Source organism: Chaetodon trifascialis, chromosome 21, assembly GCF_039877785.1.
Source record: "Chaetodon trifascialis isolate fChaTrf1 chromosome 21, fChaTrf1.hap1, whole genome shotgun sequence".
NCBI classification, from domain to species: Eukaryota; Metazoa; Chordata; class Actinopteri; order Chaetodontiformes; family Chaetodontidae; genus Chaetodon; species Chaetodon trifascialis.
In genome coordinates, this window is record NC_092076.1 from 237501 (window position 1) to 260607 (window position 23107).

General features: G+C 45.6%; 1 protein-coding gene across 1 annotated transcript; it reads right to left on the reverse strand.

Annotated features, from left to right (window-relative positions):
- Positions 1–744: 744 nt before the first annotated feature.
- acta2 (actin alpha 2, smooth muscle) lies at positions 745–9145 on the reverse strand. The gene is made up of 9 exons (XM_070991470.1): positions 9057–9145; positions 4830–4964; positions 4156–4284; positions 3956–4066; positions 3455–3539; positions 2715–2876; positions 2444–2635; positions 2165–2346; positions 745–1571 (listed from the first exon to the last, which is right to left on the reverse strand). Exons 2-9 carry the CDS (start codon positions 4911–4913, stop codon positions 1428–1430), a joined length of 1089 nt encoding a protein of 362 aa, XP_070847571.1. The 5' UTR covers positions 4914–4964; positions 9057–9145; the 3' UTR covers positions 745–1427.
- Between the last annotated feature and the right edge of the window lie 13962 nt (positions 9146–23107).

Consider the following 23107-nt stretch of genomic DNA (forward strand, 5'->3'; position numbering starts at 1 on the left):
AACCCTTTGTGTCTGAAGTCAGCTTGATGCCAATTAAGACAAAACACTGCAAACCAGCGAAAATGTCTGTAAATTGTTCGTATGTGAGCACCGAAAGCCTTTGAAGAACCTGAATCTCTGAAATCATTTAAATCTGTAGCTTCAGGTTTGAACTGAAGTGTCAGTTTGAAAAAGCTGAAAGCAGGTGAAGTGTAAGTCGATGAGTTAGCCCTCAAAAAGTTGATTTGGCAGTTACACTGTCAGTTGAAGAGCTAAGAAATATGAAATGAATATAAGTAATATCGATAAGTAATATGGTGCCAGTGGACGTATGCATGCTGAAGTGTCGTGGCTGAAACATGAAACAGCTGAATCCTTGCAGGTAGTTGGAGCTGTCAGTTTGTCCAAACACTGAAAGTCAAACTAAGAGCTGAAAACAGGTGAAGTGTCAGTGTCTCAGCCATGAAAGCAGCTGAGCTGTCGTTTCATGACACACTCTTGAATCGTGAATAATGAAAGCAGTTGAAAGTGACAGCTGAAGTGTGAAAGCAGTGACGCCGTCAGCTGACTGAGTGTCAGTGATGTGGAGAAGCTGAAAGCAGTGCAGGTGACGGATGAAGTGTAGCGATGAAAGCAGGCAGTTTGTCATCGCAGTGAAGAGACAGTTGAATCGTCGGCAGAGCTGCTGCTGCTCTGATGTAAACAAAGAACCTGAAGTGTGACGACACAAACATTAAAGTGGAGAAACAAACAAACAGTGATCTTGTTTGAGAGCTCTTTATTGTCTTCCTGGGCCAATCGTCTGTCACTTCCTTGTTGACGTCACATCACGTCACATCACACATCATGTTCACTTTTTTACACGGTTCTAATGAACACAGCACTGTGAGGCCACGCCTCCTGTTAATCTGTGACATCATCATGCATTGTGTGACATCATCATAAGACTCCGTGAATGTGCTCTTCTCCCCAACGATGGAAGATAACACCAGCGGGCAGCAGTCAAGCTTTATTCATCAAAAATAAAAACACATTTTTTGACAAGAAACAGTATCAACATGGAGGACTGAGGGGGCGGGGCCACAGGTGGAGCGAGGGGGCGTGGTCACATTGAAGAGCAAGGGCAGGTGGGGGTAATGTTCACAGTTTTGAGGTGAGTAGAGAGGGAGGACATTTGAGCTGAAACTGAAGATTTTCAAATGGAAAACCAAAAACATGAAGTTACAAAAGATGTCATCACTTCCCTTTCACCACTGTCAAAATAAAAGATTTAGCTCTTCCTAAATACCAAAAAACCATCATTGACCTCCTTCTGCTGTCATCCCTGTTTGGATGTTTTTGGAGCTTACCTGGGACCTGTTAGTTTGTGCTTAGCGAGGGCCAAAATAAGGTTGTGCTGGGAAGAAACTAGAAAACGGGGGTTGGGGGAGGGACCCAGGCAGATCTTTCTAGAAGCACTTGCGGTGGACGATGGAGGGTCCGGCCTCGTCGTACTCCTGCTTGCTGATCCACATCTGCTGGAAGGTGGAGAGCGAGGCTAGGATGGAGCCGCCGATCCACACAGAGTACTTCCTCTCTGGGGGGGCGATGATCTGCAGGACGGTTCAGAGGATCAAAGTCTGAAATCTGTATCAGACCTGCCGTTTGGGTGTTTGTTTGTCTTTTTTTTTCTTTTCACCTCAATATGACATTAATTTACACTTCAGTAAAGTTGTAATTCAGTATTTTTCATTGGATTTTAATTAAGAGACTAATTACTGGATTGTAAATTATTTTAACGAGTTTTCTGCAAAATGTACTAAAGCTTTCAAGTTTTGGATTTGAAATTATTTTAAGTGGAATTTATTTGTTATTTTTTATTTATCACATCTTTCTAAGAATATCCTACAAACTTCCCAAAAATATTCTAGAATGATGATTGAAGGCTGAAATATCAAAATATGCTGTTAATTCTGTGGTTCTGCGCATTAAAAAACCCAAACAGTAAGGTGTCTTTACATGTGGATTTGATCTGAAGGTTTAGATTCAATCAGGATTCCTGCTCTCTGACTCTCAGTAGTGACTGCTCAGGCTTTCTTAATGCAATGTTTCCTGACTTTGTTCAAAAATGTACTTTTGGGTTTGGAGTTTTAATTTCATCGTTAACTTCGGTAACCGTGACATTCAGGTGTGTGTTCTCTCTCACCTTGATCTTCATGGTGCTGGGGGCCAGAGCCGTGATTTCCTTCTGCATGCGGTCTGCGATTCCCGGGTACATGGTGGTTCCTCCAGACAGCACGTTGTTGGCGTACAGGTCTTTACGTATGTCGATATCACACTTCATGATGCTGTTGTAGGTCGTCTCATGGATCCCAGCCGACTCCATACCTGCGGGACAGAAGAGGTGAGCCAACAGGTAGCCAGACAGGGGGACAGACGGGGAGACAGACAGGGGGACAGACAGGTGGACAGATGGATGTCTGACCGATGAAGGAGGGCTGGAAGAGCGTCTCGGGGCAGCGGAACCTCTCGTTGCCGATGGTGATGACCTGACCGTCAGGAAGCTCGTAGCTCTTCTCCAGAGAGGACGAGGTGGCCGCCGTGCCCATCTCGTTCTCGAAGTCCAGAGCAACATAACACAACTTCTCCTTGATGTCTCGGACGATCTCTCTCTCAGCTGCAGAGACACCACACACATTCAGACACGCTTCCCGTTACCTGTGACAGAAACGCATGGCCGTGTGCTGATGTCGTACCCGTGGTTACGAAGCTGTAGCCGCGCTCCGTCAGGATCTTCATGAGGTAGTCTGTGAGGTCGCGACCTGCCAGGTCCAACCTCATGATGGCGTGAGGCAGAGCGTAACCCTCGTAGATGGGCACATTGTGGGTGACGCCATCACCGGAGTCCAGGACGATACCTGAGACGGTCAGAAGGGTGGACATACGTGACATTTCAGTCAGGACACAGCTTCATGATGAAATGCTTCTAAAACACACGCACTGAAAGGTTGTCAGAAGTGAATTTAGTGATGAAAAACATCCAAACTTTGTTTGGCCCGGCTGGGTGTTGGGAGCACTCCAGTAGGCGAGTTCGACTGGTTCATCATTACTGATTGATCAAGAAGAAGCTACACGCCACAGTAATACATGCCGCAGGTACGGTCAGTGGTTTCCAGTGCAGCCGAAGCGACTGGCTGCTGCTCAGAGCACGCAGTGCACTGATTTGTTGATGATGATTAATGAGTTCATGGGAAATCTGTGAAAAGTGTTGCCAAAAGCATGTCACGCTCTGCGCCTCAGTCTGAGTGTGAAAAAGAGTTCAGGTGTCACATTAGCCCATTAGCTCAACCTGAGCACATGTTGCTAACAGACGTACGGCTAAATGTTTTGGGGCAGAACTACTTGTGGACTGTGTAGCCTGCATGTACCGGACCATGACCATGTGTGTGTGTGTGTGTGTGTGGGGGGGGGGGGGGGGGGGGGGGGGGGGGCCCACCTGTTGTGCGTCCAGAGGCGTACAGAGACAGGACGGCCTGGATGGCCACGTACATGGCAGGAACATTAAAGGTCTCAAACATGATCTGCACACAAACACACAAACACACAGATCAGTGATCAGCGATCAGCGATCAGCGATCAGCGATCAGCGATCACTCTGGATCCAGAATCTCTGACGTGAACAGTTTCTACAACCCTGATTCCAGAACAGTTTGCACGCTGTGGAAAACATCAGTACGACCGAATGTGATCACTTTCCCACATAAACACCTGAAAACAGCACAAAGTCAAAATGTTTATGTTTTTCTTCATCAGCTTCGTTGGTTTTTGTAAATATCTGCTTATTGTGAAAATTTTTAGGTTATTTATCATTATTTCAGACTTAACATCAGAATGTTGTTTTAGTTTAACGAACCGATTTACAGGATATCACACAGTGTAGCATCATGAATCAGTGTACTGCAGTATTGTGTAGTACTGTGTAGTACTGCAGTAGCACCTGTGTCATCTTCTCCCTGTTGGCTTTGGGGTTGAGAGGAGCTTCAGTCAGCAGGGTGGGATGTTCCTCTGGAGCCACTCGCAGCTCGTTGTAGAATGAATGATGCCAGATCTGACCAATCACAGAGCAAAGACTAAATAAATGAATAAATTAATTAATAATAGTGATAAAGGGGTGATTAATATGAAGGGCGCTGAAACCTTCTCCATGTCGTCCCAGTTGGTGATGATTCCGTGTTCGATGGGATATTTCAGGGTCAGGATTCCTCTTTTGCTCTGAGCCTCGTCTCCAACGTAACTGTCCTTCTGCCCCATGCCCACCATCACTCCCTGAGACAGGCAGAGACGGGGACAGACAGGTCAGTGTTGTCATGGCAGCGTAATAGAGACGAATGTATGGACCAATGAAGACCTGTACGCTGAACCTGACGGCAGACATGTGGAACTGATCAATTAATCAATGAATCTGTCACCATCGCTTTCTCCTGAAGTGTCTTTTCTTTTTACCTGACAGCTGTTTTGATTTAATGACATATTTTTATGTCGAGCACTTTGTGTTTTATGCATGAATTGTGCTGTAAAAATAAAGTCTGTTATTAATTATTATTATTATTGTAATTCAATGATTAATCATCTAAGTCATTTTTCAATCAAAACCTCAATAAACTCAGTTTACACTCAGGAAGGTTTTCAATGGAAACCTCCATTGTGACCAGCTGCAGTCTTCATTCAGGTCCTCATCCCCGGGGGGCGTGGCCTGTGCACATGTTTATGGACTCACTGCTTCCTGTGCTGTTTCTCTGCACTGGTTGCATCACTGGCAGTGTTAGCACTAGCATTAGCCTGTCACGGCACGTGGACCAATCGGCTGTCACCTGGTGCCTGGGCCGGCCCACGATGGAAGGGAAAACGGCTCTGGTATCACAGACCAGAGCGGTGCTCTCCTCTTCATCGCACATGACTGCAGGGGGCGCTGTGGGCGAGCAACAACACTACGACACCGAGTCACACTGCCAGAGAGAGAGAGAGAGGAGCGCGTGATTATTGGTGATCAATGAGACAGAACGACGCAGCCGCTGTGGAGGTTTGTGACGTTCACAGCGTTTCCATCATCAGCTGTCGGCTTCATGGAGTCACAGCCTGAAAACTTCATTACCCACAAGCCCCTGCAAGGTGAGACGTCACAGGAGTCTCATCAAGGTTCTGTTGTTTTAATGGAAAACAAACACATTTAAACAGAGCTCATCAATAATTCATTCATCATAATCATCAGTGACATCATCGTCTCGTCATCAGCTGATCATCAGACCAACAGAAAAACACAAACATTCACTTCATGTGACATTTTCTGTCAGTTTGATGAAGATTCATAGACTAACTCTAACCCGTCACATAAAAACCTCTTAAGTCTTTTAACTTTCCAACCTCATCACTGAGAATTTATCTTAAAAAAGCAAAGTGCTTCACATGAGAGCTGAAAGGTGCAGAGACACGAGACACGAGACAGCAAAAAGACATTTAAAGACATTTAAAGAGGATTTAAGAGTCAAATCAGACAGAAGACAAAAATATGATCAAATAACATAAAACAAGAGAATAACGCAACAAATAATCCCAAATTTTCTGTCAATCAAAGACAAACGGCCGTTCAGGCCTGGACCTGAGCAGACTGGGAGTTACAAGGTTTTACACAGTTTTCACCCATGTGTGAAAAACACGTAAGTGCGGCTGGCAGTGAGAGCTTTCTACATGACATCGACTACGATGTCCACACCACCAAACATGGAGCTGTGAGGTTTTCATGTGACAGCAGTGACATCACCCCCCACCCCCACCCCCACCCCCAACCAATGAACAACAAAGCACTCTGGGAAAATTTCCTAATTAGGACATGAAGCCGAGTCCTAACTGTGTTTGGTATGTTCTCTCTCTCCCAGTGTTCACTCTGCCTCGCTCGCCCCCCTCCCCGCCTCCCTCCCTCTCTCTCTCTCTCTCTCTCTCCCTCTCTCTCTCTCTCTCTCTCTCCCCCTGCCTGTCTCTCTCTCTGCCTGTCTCTCTCTCTGCCTGTCTCTCTCCCTCACAGTGAGACAGAGATCAGTTCAGACCATATTTAGTCATTCAATTCAGGGATCAAATATTTATCTCGTCTTTCTGGCAGCAGGAGTCTCAGAGGAGTCTGGCTTCAGTTTGTCCTCAGTTTGGACTGCGTCTGTCCGTCAGACCACGACGAGTTTGTCCTCAGTTTGGACTGCGTCTGTCCGTCAGACCACGACGAGTTTGTCCTCAGTTTGGACTGCGTCTGTCCGTCAGACCACGACGAGTTTGTCCTCAGTTTGGACTGCGTCTGTCCGTCAGACCACGATGAGTTTGTCCTCAGTTTGGACTGCGTCTGTCCGTCAGACCACGACGAGTTTGTCCTCAGTTTGGACTGCGTCTGTCCGTCAGACCACGACGAGTTTGTCCTCAGTTTGGACTGCGTCTGTCCGTCAGACCACGATGAGATTGTCCTCAGTTTGGACTGCGTCTGTCCGTCAGACCACGATGAGATTGTCCTCAGTTTGGACTGCGTCTGTCCGTCAGACCACGACGAGTTTGTCCTCAGTTTGGACTGCGTCTGTCCGTCAGACCACGACGAGTTTGTCCTCAGTTTGGACTGCATCTGTCCGTCAGACCAGATGAGTCCGGCGTCGTTTCACTTCATGTCTCTCATGGTGAAGAGACGCCGTTGGTTCGTACTGAACACTGACATTAGCTTCATGTTTTAAAGCGTCCTGCTCGCTGCAGGAGGACGTGGAGTGTTTGCTGGGACTATTTTCAGCAGCGGATGAATCCACGTTTGGTGCCGTAGTGAGTGTTTGTGGCAGCAGCAGGTGTGTGCGTGGCTCATTGATGTGTGGCAGTATGTTTACTGCCCCCTGCTGGTTGCTGTGACAGCGGCTGGTTATTGATTGACTGAAATATGTGAACATGAGAAACTGTTTTTAATCGTGTTGTCTGGATGGAGCTATTGATCAGGTTGATCAGTTCAGTGCTGATCAGGATTAAATGTCTGTATGTTGAGATACTGATGTTTCATCATGATGCTCTTATCAGTAAGAGATCAATGAGTCCTGATCACCAGACAGTAGTTTGATATCTTAAGATAACCAAACAATGATTTTTTGGCCAAAGAATATTAACGAAAGACAAATTCTAGCTTTTTCCAGCTTTAATTTCTTGCTTTTCTTCGTAGTCTTCATCAGTGATGTAGCTGATGACGACCAGGAGGTGCACTTTTTAACTTTCACATCGCGGAATCAGGTTGAAACGAAAATGATTTTTAACTCGAGATAATTGACCTTACCAGTGACATCACAGTGCTGCTCTGAGACTTTGAGCGTCTGTGATTAAACCTCAGCTGTAAGCAGGAAGTGAATGTTGATGTTGGAGGGAAAAGAGATTTCAGGCCGTTAAAACGTCTTCATCTGCCAGCTCGCCTGCCAGTCAGCACTCAGGGGCACAACGAGAGTGACATCAAACACACCTCAACACCTGCCAGACTCAACCAAAGTTCACTGAAAAACCCAAACTTTAAAGGTTCACCAACAAGAGCACAAACAGCCCCTAAAACATCAGCAGCTCGTGTAGAGAAGACGTCTCTCCGCTCACGTCTCCTCAAACATCTTTCAACAGAGTCTGAAGCAGAAACAGTCGCTCTGCAAACCGGGAGGGGAAGCTCAACGCTGCAGTGTGACGCCGTCTGAGTCCACGAGTTCAGCAGGTGCAACATGAAGGAGAGAGAGGAGGAGGAGGAGGTGAAGGAGCGGAGAGGATGATGGACGAAAGGATGCACAGACATGAAGAGGAGTGGGCAGGAGGGGAAGGGGAAGAAGATGGAGGAGGAGATAAAACAGACCTTTACAACCTTTACTCTTTGAGGAGAAAATTAGGAAATGAGCATATGAGATGATCAAAGGAGGAAAGAAGACACGCTGCAGTTCAGTGGAAGACCTGAAGGTGACGAGCTGAAAGAGGAGGTGGAGGAGCTGTGAAGAGCAGGGGGAGGACGATGGAGGTGAAAGAAGCAGAACTTATGCCAGCTTTTCCATAGATACACTAAACACAAGCAGCAGAGAGGAAAGGAGGTGAAAAAGGGGAGCAGATGGTTCAGATGTGGTATTTTAGCAGAGGACAGAGGAAAGGAGGCGAAGAGGTCGAGGAGAGAAGGAGTCGATGGCGGAGGAGATGAAAGGAAAATTTTCCATAGTTTCAATAATGAGAGAGGAGGAGGAGCAGAGGATGAAGGAGGTGAGACTGTGTGTAAGGAGAGCGAAGGACGTGAAATGAGGTGAAGGGCAGCAGAAGAGGAGGTGAGATGTTTAGGAGCAGAGGGACACGAAGCAGGATGGAAAAAGGAGCTGAAGACATGAGATAGGAGGTGCACATGAGGGAAAAAGAAGAAGAAGATGATGATGATGATGATGATGATGATGATGATGATGATGGAGGAGGAAAAATGGAAATCTGCTGCTGTCTGTTGAAATGGTTAAGAGGAACATGAGGAGACCAGGAGGAGGTCAGGAGCAGATGAGATGCTCAAAAAGGAGCCATGCTGCTGCTTTAGAAGAAAGTCAGAATCAAGGAGAAGAAAGGAGGTGGAGGAGGAACAAGAGGAGAAGGTGAGGGAGCTTTGAGGAGTAGGAACCGGGGAGGTGGAGAAGGCAAGAAGGAGAACTTTTTCCACTGTTAGAGAGGAAAGAAGGAGCTGAAATAGGAGGTGAGATGGTTCAGCAGATGAAAGAAAAGAAGACATGATGTAAGTTCCACTTAAAGGAGAGGAAGGGAGGCGAAGAGGAGGTGATGAGGAGGAGCTGAAGAGGAGGTGAGGTGCTTCAGGATCAAAGAGGAGACTGAAGACCTTTTTACAGCCTTTACACAGACAAGGAGCAGAGAGGAGAGGAGGTGATGAGGAGGTGATGAGGAGGTGATGAGGAGGTGATGAGGAGGTGAAGCAGGAGGTGATGAGGAGGTGAAGCAGGAGGTGAAGAGGAGGTGATGAGGAGGTGAAGCAGGAGGTGAAGAGGAGGTGATGAGGAGGTGATGAGGAGGTGATGAGGTCTTACCGTGGCAGTGCAGGGCCTGCTGGGACGTGGGGGGGGGGGCAGGACAGAAGTGAGAGTCTCAAGTGCTGCGACTGAGTTTATCAACCCTCCACCTCCTCCACCCATCCCTCCACCCATCCCTCCATCCCAAACATGGCCTGGCCTCCTCCCTCTCTCCTCCTTCTTCTCTCCCTCTTTCTTGATTCCTTATAGGGCAGAGCCAGAAGCAGCAAGCCAATCAGACGGCTCACAGCGCCGCCAGACTTTCTCCCATCATTCACTGCATTCCTCAGAGAGAGAGAGAGAGAGAGAGACAGAGAGAAGACAGACAGAGACAGAGAGACAGAGAGACAGAGAGACAGAGAGAAGACAGACAGAGACAGAGAGACAGAGAGAAGACAGACAGAGACAGAGAGACAGAGAGAAGACAGACAGAGACAGAGAGACAGAGAGACAGAGAGACAGAGAGAAGACAGACAGAGACAGAGAGACAGAGAGAAGACAGACAGAGACAGAGAGACAGAGAGAAGACAGACAGAGACAGAGAGACAGAGAGAAGACAGACAGAGAGAGAGAGAGAGAGAGAGAGAGAGACAGAGAGAAGACAGACAGAGACAGAGAGACAGAGAGAAGACAGACAGAGACAGAGAGACAGAGAGAAGACAGACAGAGAGAGAGAGACAGAGAGACAGAGAGAAGACAGACAGAGAGAGAGAGACAGAGAGACAGAGAGAAGACAGACAGACAGACAGACAGACAGACAGACAGACAGACAGACAGACAGACAGACAGAGAGAGACAGAGAGACAGAGAGAAGACAGACAGAGAGAGACAGACAGAGACAGAGAGACAGAGAGAAGACAGACAGAGAGAGAGAGAGAGAGAGAGAGAGAGACAGAGAGAAGACAGACAGAGACAGAGAAACAGAGAGAAGACAGACAGAGAGAGAGAGAGAGAGAGAGAGAGACAGAGAGAAGACAGACAGAGACAGAGAGACAGAGAGCCAGAGAGAAGACAGACAGAGACAGAGAGACAGAGAGACAGAGAGAAGACAGACAGAGAGAGAGAGACAGAGAGACAGAGAGAAGACAGACAGAGAGAGAGAGACAGAGAGACAGAGAGAAGACAGAGAGAGAGAGACAGACAGACAGACAGACAGACAGACAGACAGACAGACAGACAGTGTGAACCCTTTTTGGACCTTTATTGAACTGGACACACAATCTGAGTTTGAAAGTGTTCAAACTGAGAAACTTTATTGTTCGTCGTGGACGGACGCTCTTTCATCAGAGGCAGAACGTTTCAGTCGTTTTCAGGCTGAAAATGTTGAAGCGTAATTAATTGTTTAAATTAATTAATTTGACTTTTAATTTACGCACTAACCAGTGGTGGAATGTATGAATGTGCATTTGCTCAAGTACTATGCTTAAGTACAAGTTTGAGGTACTTTTACTAGTTTCTGTTACATTGTACTCCTTCTTTGGCCTTATTTTGTCATTTGAAATCGATACCTTGCAGATTAAGATTATTCATGTAAACTATGAATCAATGAGTGGATGAAGATGTTGATGATCATGAAGCAGCCGTACATTCAGTCCTTTCAGTGAGCTCCATCAGGGATGAAAGTTACTGCTTCAGTACTTAGAGTCCAGTCGTACACTGTGTATTACTCTGAAACATCACTTTTACTTTTGGTACTATAAGTTTATTGTGATGCTAAGACTGCAGTACTTTTACTTAAGTACGCTTTTGAATTCAGGACTTGTTCTTGTGGCAGTAGTTTTACACTGTGGTATTGTTACTTCTGAGTACTTTCTACTGCACTGAAATGTCAATTAGCTAATGACCAATAAGCTAACAACCAGGCTAACCAGGGATGATGACGGAATCAAACAGTTTCCCTGTGGTCCATGTGGTCCAGGGCTGGACTTTACAGGTTTTGGGACCTGAGTGACTGATGACGTCCAGCTGTGTGGACTGTCAGCAGCAGGTCTGTGATGATGAGACCACTGACCGTGAGACTGACCTCCACCTCAACTCTGCATGTGTCAGCTGCTTCACACGCTCTGAGCTGCCAGCTCATGTCTCTTTGGTCTTTACTCTGAAAGTGTCTTCTAGCCTCCAGCTGCCGTCCTGGACACACACACACGTCCTGTTTTTCATCTGCCTTTAGCTGGATCAACTGATCCAGGACCAGCTTCTGTCTGTCCTCAGGGAAGCAGCCAATAAGAGGCCTGATGTACACGCTGATGGGGGAGAGTTTGACGCTCAGTCTGAATCACTCTGATGAGCTTAAGAAACCCCAAAGTGTCCAACAAAGTGAGTCTGAGGACAAATCCAGACAGGTTCCTGAGGGAAACGTCTGGCTCTTTGGCCACTAAACGCTCCACGATGTCCCCCTGCTGTGTTGGCCGAGGAGCTACAGAGACAGAGACAATTCACGACGGCAGAGACGCTTCAACATGTGTGTTAACAGTGTTAACGTCAGATATTAATGCAGAGATCCAGAATCCTCATCATACGTGTCCATATGAAACACCTCTGTCCTACATTCCTCTCTGCCCGTCTCATCTCCTGATATGGCAGTGTAGCATGTCCATTCACACACACACGCACACACGCACACACACACACACACACACACACACACACACGCACACACACGCACACACACACACGCACATATACAGCTAAGTGACGTGCTAAACAATGACATCATCAGTTTACATGATGTACACCACGATCCCCTTCTGAGGACAGCTCCCAGACCGCCCTGAACACACACACACACACACACACACACACACACACACACACACACACACACACACACACACACACACACACACACACAGCTCAGACTCATCCATGTTCGGACCACAGGAGATCCTGATGGGGGGTGGGGAAGCACACACTTCTGTATATTTTACCTTACCAGGATTTGAATACACACAATAGCAACAATGATAATAACAATATTAAACAGCTCCACAGCTTCACGTTGTGTCAGATAACTGCAAGTTCTTCAGCCTTTTTGGTTGGTCCCAGCACCCATATCGTAACAGACGTGCATCAAAATCCAAGTGTCGTCTGGCTCGAACGCGTTTTTCTCAAACCACAGCTCACTTGACTGCACATGTACATATGGTATGTGTGTAGTCTGTGTATGTATACCTGCACTGTTTGTAGGTCTGTATGTATTGTATGTGTTTATGGATGTATGTTTATACTTTATATAAGTATGTATGTATCTGTGCATGTCTGTATGTACATATGTATCTGATTACATCATTAACCAAAATTGTAAGTCTGGCGTCATGCTAGCAGCTCTGTCAGGGTGTACTTAGATACAGCAGAGCTAAATGCTAACATCATCATGTTAACATGCACACAACGATGCTAACATGTTGATGTTTACTAGTTGTAATGTTTACCATGTTTGCCAACTTAGTTTGGCATGCTGGCATGTTAGCATTAGCTAATGAGCTGTAAACACAGAGTGCAGCTGAGGCTGATGGGAAGTGTTGGACACATTAACATGTTGACGTGATGTTTATCCTGAGGGGAACATGAATGTCTGAAGCACATTTTATCACAATCCATTCAATATTTGTTGAGATGATGTGAGGAAAAACTGAATATTGTGTGGCGAAAATACATAAATAACCAAAAAGGATTTGATAATACATCACCTGAAGAGACAAATTTCAAAAATGGAAATTCAGACAAAAACACATAAAACACAAAGTCCAATTTTTCTGCTATAAATTCAATTTTCAGTTTCACAAATAGCTGTCAGTGATATTAAAGCTACCATTTGCTTCATCGACAGGTGAATATCTACAATGAATTTTACTGAAATGCAGCCGCTTACTGTTTTTCATTTCCTGTCACACACCCTGCAGTCAGTGTGTGTGTGTGTGTGTGTGTGTGTGTGTGTGTGTGTGTGTGTGTGTGTGTGTGTGTAACATTACAGAGCAGTTTGAGGAGGGGGCAGCAGTCTATCTCCTTAAAAAGACAAACATAGCAGGGTGGAGGATGGAGGGATCAGGTCAGTCTAAATGAGGCAGTGAAGAAGAAAAAGAATGTTTGCTGTTTCTGAATGTTTTGACTTTAATGTTTGGAGGCTGTTTGTCTCTTTAGTGAAGGACAGCAGGTACCACGGTCCATCAGCAGGTACCATGATCCATCAGCAGGTACCATGATCCATCAGCGGGTACCACGGTTCATCAGCAGGTACCATGGTCCATCAGCGGGTACCACGGTTCATCAGCGGGTACCACGGTTCATCAGCAGGTACCATAGTTCATCAGCAGGTGCCACGGTTCATCAGCAGGTACCGCGGTTCATCAGCAGGTACCACGGTTCATCAGCAGGTACCATGGTTCATCAGCAGGTACCACGGTTCATCAGATGGTACCATGGTTCATCAGCAGGTACCACGGTTCATCAGATGGTACCATGGTTCATCAGCAGGTACCACGGTTCATCAGATGGTACCACAGTTCATCAGATGGTACCACGGTTCATCAGCAGGTACCACGGTTCATCAGCAGGTACCATGGTTCATCAGATGGTACCACGGTTCATCAGCAGGTACCACGGTTCATCAGCAGGTACCACGGTTCATCAGCAGGTACCATGGTTCATCAGATGGTACCATGGTTCATCAGATGGTACCACGGTTCATCAGCAGGTACCACGGTTCATCAGCAGGTACCGCGGTTCATCAGCAGGTACCACGGTTCATCAGCAGGTACCATGGATCATCAGCAGGTACCACGGTTCATCAGATGGTACCATGGTTCATCAGCAGGTACCGCGGTTCATCAGCAGGTACCACGGTTCATCAGCAGGTACCATGGTTCATCAGCAGGTACCACGGTTCATCAGATGGTACCATGGTTCATCAGCAGGTACCACGGTTCATCAGATGGTACCATGGTTCATCAGCAGGTACCACGGTTCATCAGATGGTACCACAGTTCATCAGATGGTACCACGGTTCATCAGCAGGTACCACGGTTCATCAGCAGGTACCATGGTTCATCAGATGGTACCACGGTTCATCAGCAGGTACCACGGTTCATCAGCAGGTACCACGGTTCATCAGCAGGTACCATGGTTCATCAGATGGTACCATGGTTCATCAGATGGTACCACGGTTCATCAGCAGGTACCATGGTTCATCAGCAGGTACCACGGTTCATGAGATGGTACCATGGTTCATCAGATGGTACCATGGTTCATCAGCAGGTACCACGGTTCATCAGCAGGTACCATGGTTCATCAGATGGTACCATGGTTCATCAGATGGTACCACGGTTCATCAGCAGGTACCATGGTTCATCAGATGGTACCACGGTTCATCAGATGGTACCATGGTTCATCAGCAGGTACCATGGTTCATCAGATGGTACCACGGTTCATCAGATGGTACCACGGTTCATCAGATGGTACCATGGTTCATCAGCAGGTACCATGGTTCATCAGCAGGTACCACGGTTCATCAGATGGTACCATGGTTCATCAGATGGTACCATGGTTCATCAGCAGGTACCATGGTTCATCAGCAGGTACCACGGTTCATCAGATGGTACCATGGTTCATCAGATGGTACCACGGTTCTTCAGATGGTACCATGGTTCATCAGCAGGTACCACGGTTCATCAGCGGGTACCATGGTTCATCAGCAGGTACCATGGTTCATCAGATGGTACCATGGTTCATCAGCAGGTACCACGGTTCATCAGCGGGTACCACGGTTCATCAGCGGGTACCACGGTTCATCAGCTGGTACCACGGTTCATCAGCGGGTACCACGGTTCATCAGCGGGTACCACGGTTCATCAGCGGGTACCACGGTTCATCAGACGGTACCACGGTTCATCAGCTGGTACCACGGTTCATCAGCGGGTACCACGGTTCATCAGCAGGTACCACGGTTCATCAGCAGGTACCACGGTTCATCAGATGGTACCATGGTTCATCAGCAGGTACCACGGTTCATCAGATGGTACCACGGTTCATCAGATGGTACCATGGTTCATCAGCAGGTACCACGGTTCATCAGATGGTACCACGGTTCATCAGCAGGTACCATGGTTCAAAACTGAATATTGCTCTCTGCTAAAAAAATTCAACAGTTTGATCAGTTCAGTTTTACGGACAGGCCTTCCCTCCATCACTGCAGTTACTGAGGCTCATGGGTATCGTAGTATTTAGAGCCATGTGTCAGGATGGAGACAGTATGTTTCAGTCATTCAGCACACTCCACTCAGGTTCTCCTTAAAAGGAAACTTTACTACGAGGAAAAGAAAACTTCCTGCATTGGAGACACCTCCCACTTTACTCCTCGTCTGGAGAGAAACTTTCTGAGAAACTCCAGAAAGAAAATGAGAAGATTTGGCAGAAAAAGAAGAATAAGAAGAGATTAAATAAAACATAAAACAACAGACAGCAGCGAGCTGTGCCTGTATCTTTAGCTCCAAAAAAGGAAGTGGTCAGTAAACAAGAGACTCTGCCTCCTCCTCCTCCTCCTCCTCCTCCTCCTCCTCCTCCTCCTCTTCGTCTCATGTAAGGAGAGGAAACAGGGTGGGTGTGGTCTGCTGGTGTTTCTGTAGAAAGTGAGCGACTCCTCGTTCAGACTGTGTAGAGTCGTTCTTCACCATGTCCTTGTTTAGCTGTGTTCATCTCCTCCTCTGCTCCTCCTCCTCCTCCCTCATAGCTTCATTCTTCACTCCTTCGTTTCAGCTCGTTACATCCATCTGCTTTCACTTATTATGCATGAATGTACATACTGTTCACCACTACAGACATACATAGCAGCTGTTAGCTTAGCATGTGCTAAAGATTTGATTTATTTCATATGAAACCAGGTTTTATCTGAATGGCTAAATATTTATTTATATATCATATTGTCATGTTTTTATTGTATTTTGTGTATCGCAGTTTAAATAAAGTCAAAAATAGCTAATATGTAAATCCACAACAATCTGCTAGTTACTGTAACATCGTAAAGGTAGCTACAAACAGCTAGCCTACCATTAGCTTTTAATAAGTTAGCAGTTTATTGCTAACATTTGTTAGTCAGATATGTGAGACATCAGACAAGTTAGCTGCTAGCTAAAAACATTTGTAAATGAGTTCATGATATTGAGTTCATATTATTTTACAACGTTTTATTATAACATTTTCTTAAGAAGTAAAGAGTATTTGTTAAAATCAGAGGAATATCTGAGTTTAACACCAGTTATTGTTGTTTCTCTCAGGTATGAATCACCTACGAACAGTCAGTGCTGCTAACTTTGACTCCACTACACTTTGGAGGTTGGCAACACAAGTTTCCTCTGCATCAGTCTTTGTGCTAAGCTAAGCTAAACTAAGCTAAGCTAATCACATCCCGTCAGTAAATGTGGGACTGTTCCTTTAAAACATGGTCAGTCACCTTCTTTATACCAACAGACATTTTCTCTAAGATAAGATAAGATAAGATAAGATAAGATAAGATAACACTTAAATCCCCCATAGGGGAAATTAGCATCACGTTGTTTATTATAAATTCTTTTCATCAAAATACACAAAATTAATGAAATCAATCTGACAGTTTTCCTTCAGTGTGTGGGTGAAGCTGACTCCACCTGCTTCACCTCCATTCATTCACACTCATACAACACACACACACACACACACACACACACACACACACACACACACACACACACACCCTGCCTGGACTTTGACCGAAAATGGGAAAACAGCTGGACTCCTTACAGGGATGTCTGAGACTGTTTCTGATTGGCTGACAAACATCAACACAGGGCGAGCTGCTCACAACCAGCTCAGGAATGTGTGTGTGTGTGTGTGTGTGTGTGTGTGTGTGTGTGTGTGTGTGTGTGTGTGTGTGTGTGTGTGTGTGTGTGTGTGTGTATGTGTGTGTGTGTGTGTTCTGCCTGTTTTCTGTTTGTGGCAACAGGAGACCAGTGGTGGAAGAAGTACTCATGTTTTTCTTCATTAAAAGTAGGAATAATAAAGTGTAAAAGTCCTGCATTCAACATTCCACTCAAGTAAAAGTGCAAAAGTATTAGCAGTACACTTAAAGTACCAGAAGTAAAAGTACTCATTGTGAAGAATGGGAAACGTCCGGCCTCCGGCACATTTACGGCCGCTCTGCTTCAAACTGACTCTGTCAAAGACTCAAGACTGACCCCAACCTGGAAAACCATCATCGTCATCATCATCATCATCATCATCACCATCATCATCACCATCGTCATCATCATCATCATCACCATCGTCATCATCATCATCGTCATCATCATCATCATCATCACCATCGTCATCATCATCATCATCACCATCGTCATCATCATCATCGTCATCATCATCATCATCATCACCATCATCGTCATCATCATCATCATCATCATCATCATCATCATCGTCATCATCACCATCATCATCATCATCATCATCATCGTCATCATCATCATCATCATCATCATCATCATCATCATCATCATCATCATCGTCATCATCACCATCGTCATCATCATCATCATCATCACCATCGTCATCATCACCATCGTCATCATCATCATCATCATCACCATCATCGTCATAATCATCGTCATCATCATCATCATCATCATCATCATCATCACCATCATCATCATCATCATCATCATCATCATCACCATCTGACATCAGACGCCTTGTTAAAGAGAAGCAGTTGGCAGAGCTTACTGTGATCGCCCTCGTCTTCCTCCGTCAGTGCATCAGCAACACAGATGCTGAATGACTGTATGTTGGTTTAAGTATCTTCTCGAAGTAGAAGAAGTGTTTTTAGAAAGTTTTAAAAGTAAAGCATGTAAAATACTTCATTACCTCATCTTCAACGTGGGCATGGGTGGCGTGGACTTCTAGCTCTGCTCTGGGCTGCACCAGGCACGGCGCCAGGATTTCAATTTTGGGTGGGCCACAGTTACTTTGGGGGGGCCACAGTTACTTTGGGGGGGGGCACAGTTACTTTGGGGGGGCCACAGTTACTTTGGGGGGGGCACAGTTACTTTGGGGGGGCCTCTTATTTCCAAAAGACACTGAAAACACTGTTTCCAACTGCTAGTCTCATGTCAGTGAAAATGACTGGTATCATACTGGGGAGGGCGACGTCCAGCTGATTGGGACATGTTTAAAATCTTTTTAGAAAACATTTTCGATGCCGTAGCTTATTGTTTCACTGCGACAGTTTGTATTTATTACAAGTGGCACACGCGGCTCATGTCGTTATCTATACTTTCACTATGGATCAAGTGGATCAATACATCAGTTCATTAAGAAAACAGACATTTTAATGCCTGTTCGTTCGTTTGCGTCTGGTCTGACTGGATGACTCTTTGAAGTGATTGCAGGGAGAGACAGAGCGATCAGAGTACTGGGTGAGCTACCCTGACTTTTAACAGGAGAGAGAGCGAGCTGTTCATTCATGACCTTTACTGTCTGTGAAGGTCACCTGAAGACAGTCAAGTCAGGCAGCAGCTCTTCCTCCCGCATTGTCGACATTTTCTACAAGTTCTAGTTTCCACGGGAAATGCAATGACATGCTTTCCTAAATACACCGCTTCTGCATAGTTGGAAAATGATGTGTTCCTGTATTCAACATAAAACTGAAAACACACCAACTGTTGTGCCATAGCGATGCATTCATTTAACTGTTGCAGCCTGTGCCTACAATATAGAATCCACCATTTTGTGCCGAACAACCGCCAGATTGTGACGTGCGTGCATGAGCGTAACATGTCTGGGATGACCAATGATGGCCCGCTGTGACTGGACCAGACCTCAGGTGATAACAGCCGAATAAGTGTTGTATTTTTTATTTTTTTTCAAATGGAAACGTTTTTGTTTTGAGGGTTTTATCAAAATGCTGATTTTAATCATTTAAAATAAAAGAAAATAAAAAAACAAAGAAAATTCTCCAAGTCAGTTAGGATGGGCCAGTTGTACAAGTGGGTGGGCCCTGGCTCGTCAGGCCCACCCCTAACGCCGCACCTGGTCGACACCACCTGCTTCCTTCTCTTCTGTTCATCTTCAGTTCAGTTCACCTGAAACTGCTGCTTCTGCTGCCACCTGGTGGTTAAGAGATGTACCTTCAGTCAGTCACCTGACATTGTACTGAGTAACAGGAGCGCTCACTCCTCCGCCTCCTCCTCCTCTCCTCTCCTCTCCCACCTCTCCCTCTCTTCATCCTCCTGTCTTCCACTGCCTCATGTATTGGCCTGTGGCTCCCCCTGCAGGAGACACTGAGGTGATGCAGTGTACTCATGCTGCAGTTACACACAGTGACCTGCAGGTGGAGCTTCGGCTTCTGGCTAAAAGAAGACTTTGATTTTTCTCTTAATGTCAGATTCAGTTTTAGCGACCAGAAAATGTTTAATTCGACCTGAAGCTCACCCAGGGGCGGGGCTTGTGGACAGGCAAGTCAGGCAGTTGCTTGGAGCCCCCCAGCCACTAGGGGGGGGCCCAGCCACTTATTTACAACAACAATTATTGATAGGCCTGGGCTTTCAGGGACCTCTGTTGGTCCCTGGATCTCATTTCGTGAACCACCGATCTATTTTTTTAGTATTCATCTCAAATGTCCCAGAAATTGTGCATTTATGTGTGAAAAAAACTAATTTTTGCAGCGTGCACAGTGGCGTGGGGGCCTCAGGGATTTCTTTCTTGGAGCCCCAAGAGACCCGAGCTACGCCACTGAGCTCACCTGGACACGCAGGTGACAGTAAATCTATTTTATGCAGCTCTCTCTAATCTGTCTACCTGTCACCTGGTGGCTGGGCTCTGAGTTTCAGCTCTTTCTTCTTCTTGTTGATGAATTAAAGCAGATTAAAATCTCAGATAATAAACAACGGGAAATGATTCTGGACTCTTCAGGCAAGATTTCCCAGAAAGTTTCCCGGAGTTTCCCAAAAAATGCTGCAGGATGTGACACACACACACACACACACACACACACAGGGCCCACAGGAAACACAAAGACCAGTGAACTGCAGGGGAAGCGATGCTGAGGTGATTCTTCATAGCATGAAACTTCATCCACAACAGGATTTCAATGATGTTTTCTATTACTTTTGATTTTGATATTTAGCCAATGAACGTGCAGAATTACAGACGACTTTCATGGCCTATTACCTGTTGTTACCTGTTGTAACCTAACAGGTGATTAAAATCTGAGAGCTTCTGTTCATCAGTATTCATGAAAATATTATGCAATGACTCAATGTGTCTCAACAGGTCTGTGTGTGTATTTCTGTATAAAACCCCTCAACAATACATTTATTTAATCACAATACTTTCACTGTGTTGCAGAGATGTCTACTGAAGTTAGCATGCTAACCAGCTAGCCGTGGTCTGTACCACTCCCCATGAAGGAAACAATAAAGTTTTATGTTTGTTGCAGTATGAATTCTTAAAATCTGAATTTTATTTTGAAATCACAGGCCTGTTTCTGCTTCTTCTGCTGCCTTCCTGCAGAATCACTGACGATGTTGGTTCAATTAGCTTTAGCTTCATGTAGCACAAGAGCATCATTCTCTGTCTAAGGTCATGATGTCCCATCCGTGTTACATTTACTTTACTGCTGTAATGTCGGTAAAGACACATTTCAGTCATTAGACTGTTCCGAAATTAGCCTCGTGGACTAACTGGCTAGTCTAGATAACTTGGCCTGTATTGCAGTGTGATATTATAGCGATGCTGGTTTATGCAGTTGATGTTTGATGCAGTCACATGGAGAGTGTATCTATGTCACTATACTGCCCTGAAATACTTTAAGTTACTGCTGCACACACTAAAAACTCACACACATACACACAACATCGTCTTCCCTGTTGTCAAAATAATAATACTACTAATAATACTGATAGCAATCTCTACAGCTCAACACATAAAATGACATTCATGAAAATATAATAGATAAAAAAATAACATTTCCTGACATAAAATAATCAAATAAGGGCTGTGTTTCTTTGTGTCGGTCACACAGACCAGTGGTTAAACTTCAGTCAGATTTTGAGGAGACAAACTGAGGCCAAAGGATTTGATCTCGGTTCCTCTCTCTGAACTTCACAACCTACAGTTTGTTTTATTCTGGTTTAGCTGTAAAATGTTCTGCGACATCCCAACATTAACTTTTAAAAAGGGAATCAGCTGGTCCCGTGGCCTCAAGAGACACATCCACATAAAGCTGTGTGTCATCGGCATAAAGAGACGACCCAGGGAAAACATACAGAGATTAAAAGACCCTAAAATCGGTCGTTGAGGAACCCCACGGGTTATTTTGAAGGTTTTGGAAAAGTCATTATTGATTGTCTGTAAGAAAGAGGAACAAGAAGAGGAAGAGGAACAGGGTCCTGACAGGATCCCTCAGTCCATTTTAAAGAACTCAGTGGGCAGCTGTGTCAAAAGCAGTGTTCACACCTGAGACTTTAGCGACACCTACAGGACTCCTGATGTCACTCCCAGCTTTCACAAACCACTGAAACACTGTTTGAATCATGTTTTTCTGACATCAGGAGATTGATCCTGAACTCCTTGGGGAGCTCGCCGCGTTGCATCAACAATCAAAAACTCCTCATTCAGACACTGAATGAAAACACTTAAAAAAGGGAGGTTGGGTTTGGACGCGTGTGGAGGACTTTGGCGTTCATTTCTGCATCAACTGGGCTAAAGCTGTGGAGCAGGGTTCGCTCATGCTGTATGCTAGGTGTTTCTTCACATGTTGATTTCACCGTGGAGTGGTTGGTTTGTTTCGCACTTTTTTGTTTACTCCATAATTCCACATGTGTCCAGACGTTTGACGGGTAAAACAGCCGTTCGTGGAGGACGTATTCGGGTCCTGTCCTTCAGCAGTTGAAGCTGGTGGACTTGCCTCGACATGCGATGGACGTCACTGACTCACTCTGTGGGAAAGTTCAGGTATTTGTTACGGGTGTCAGAGCCAACATGGGGGCAGCTGAAAGCTCAGAGACACAGAGTCTGTGTGGGTGGAGGCTTGTTTTTACAGGTCCAGGATCAGCCCAAAGCCTCCCTCCAGCTTTAGACACAGCAGAGCCTTAACGTTTAAAGTGAAGCGAGGCCTCAGAGTCACTTTCTGTTTTTAGAATCATATGTGATCTTATCATATCTGGTTTTTCACTTTCAGAGCGCATTTCCAGAAAATTGACCCGTTCAGTAGATCTGAACTCGTTCTTTGGAAGCTCAAGGCAGGACCTCCGTGTTGGAGGCTGTTATCATCTCCAGGTTTTTCCCGTCTTGTGGGACAGTTTTGGCTCGTTTGGAAGCCGCAGAGACTCTTGATGTTGAACCTTCTTACAGGAAGTGACCTGGCCTGCAGCCGACATCACTTCCTTCCTGAGGATTTCTCCTCCCAGTCTTTGTTCCACTTCATTGCTCTGTGCTTTTATTCTGAGCACTGTTTTCCTTTTACTCAGGAATTTCTCCTTTACTTCTTCTGTCGTTCAAACAGACTAAAAGTCTGATTTCCCTTCACTTCCTGTGTGATGTGGCCTTCCTGACTGCTGATCAGTCTGCACTGAGTCAGTCGGAGCTGAAGCAGTGGCTGCTGGGAATCAAATGCTTCTCCTGTGATTCATCGGGTCAAATGTACACAGTGTGTACTCTGTGTGTGTCATGCCGTTATCAAACATTTGCAAATGTCAAGATGAAGGAAAGTTCTCAGAACTGACTCAGAGTTGGTATGAAACGACTGTGCTGTGACTGAGCGGCTGCACCTCCAACACTCACCACGCTTCACCACATCAGCATTTCTGCTTCATTTTTCAGAGAGAAAGATTTCTACTGCATCACGTTTGTCAGCTGTAGTTGCTTTCAGAAGACGATTTCTGTAAGATTTTACACATGAAACAGGTGATACTTGTGTACTTTTACTGCTGATACTTTAGAGGATGTTGACACGTTAACGTCAAAGCGGAAGATTTACTATCAGCTCCTGAACCTCACACAGAACGTGTCTCTTGTCTCTGGGACGCAGTAACTCAATCAATATGGACGAA

What these genes read in the sequence shown, in the direction of transcription:
- acta2 (XM_070991470.1), bottom strand. Translation starts at nt 4,913, where the DNA reads ATGTGCGATGAAGAGGAGAGCACCGCTCTGGTCTGTGATACCAGAGCC. An exon ending in TGGGCCGGCCCAGGCACCAG is followed by an intron (nt 4,285 to 4,829) that starts GTGACAGCCGAT and finishes TGCCTGTCTCAG; the next exon opens with GGAGTGATGGTGGGCATGGG. An exon ending in CCAGCACCATGAAGATCAAG is followed by an intron (nt 1,572 to 2,164) that starts GTGAGAGAGAAC and finishes ACCGTCCTGCAG; the next exon opens with ATCATCGCCCCCCCAGAGAG.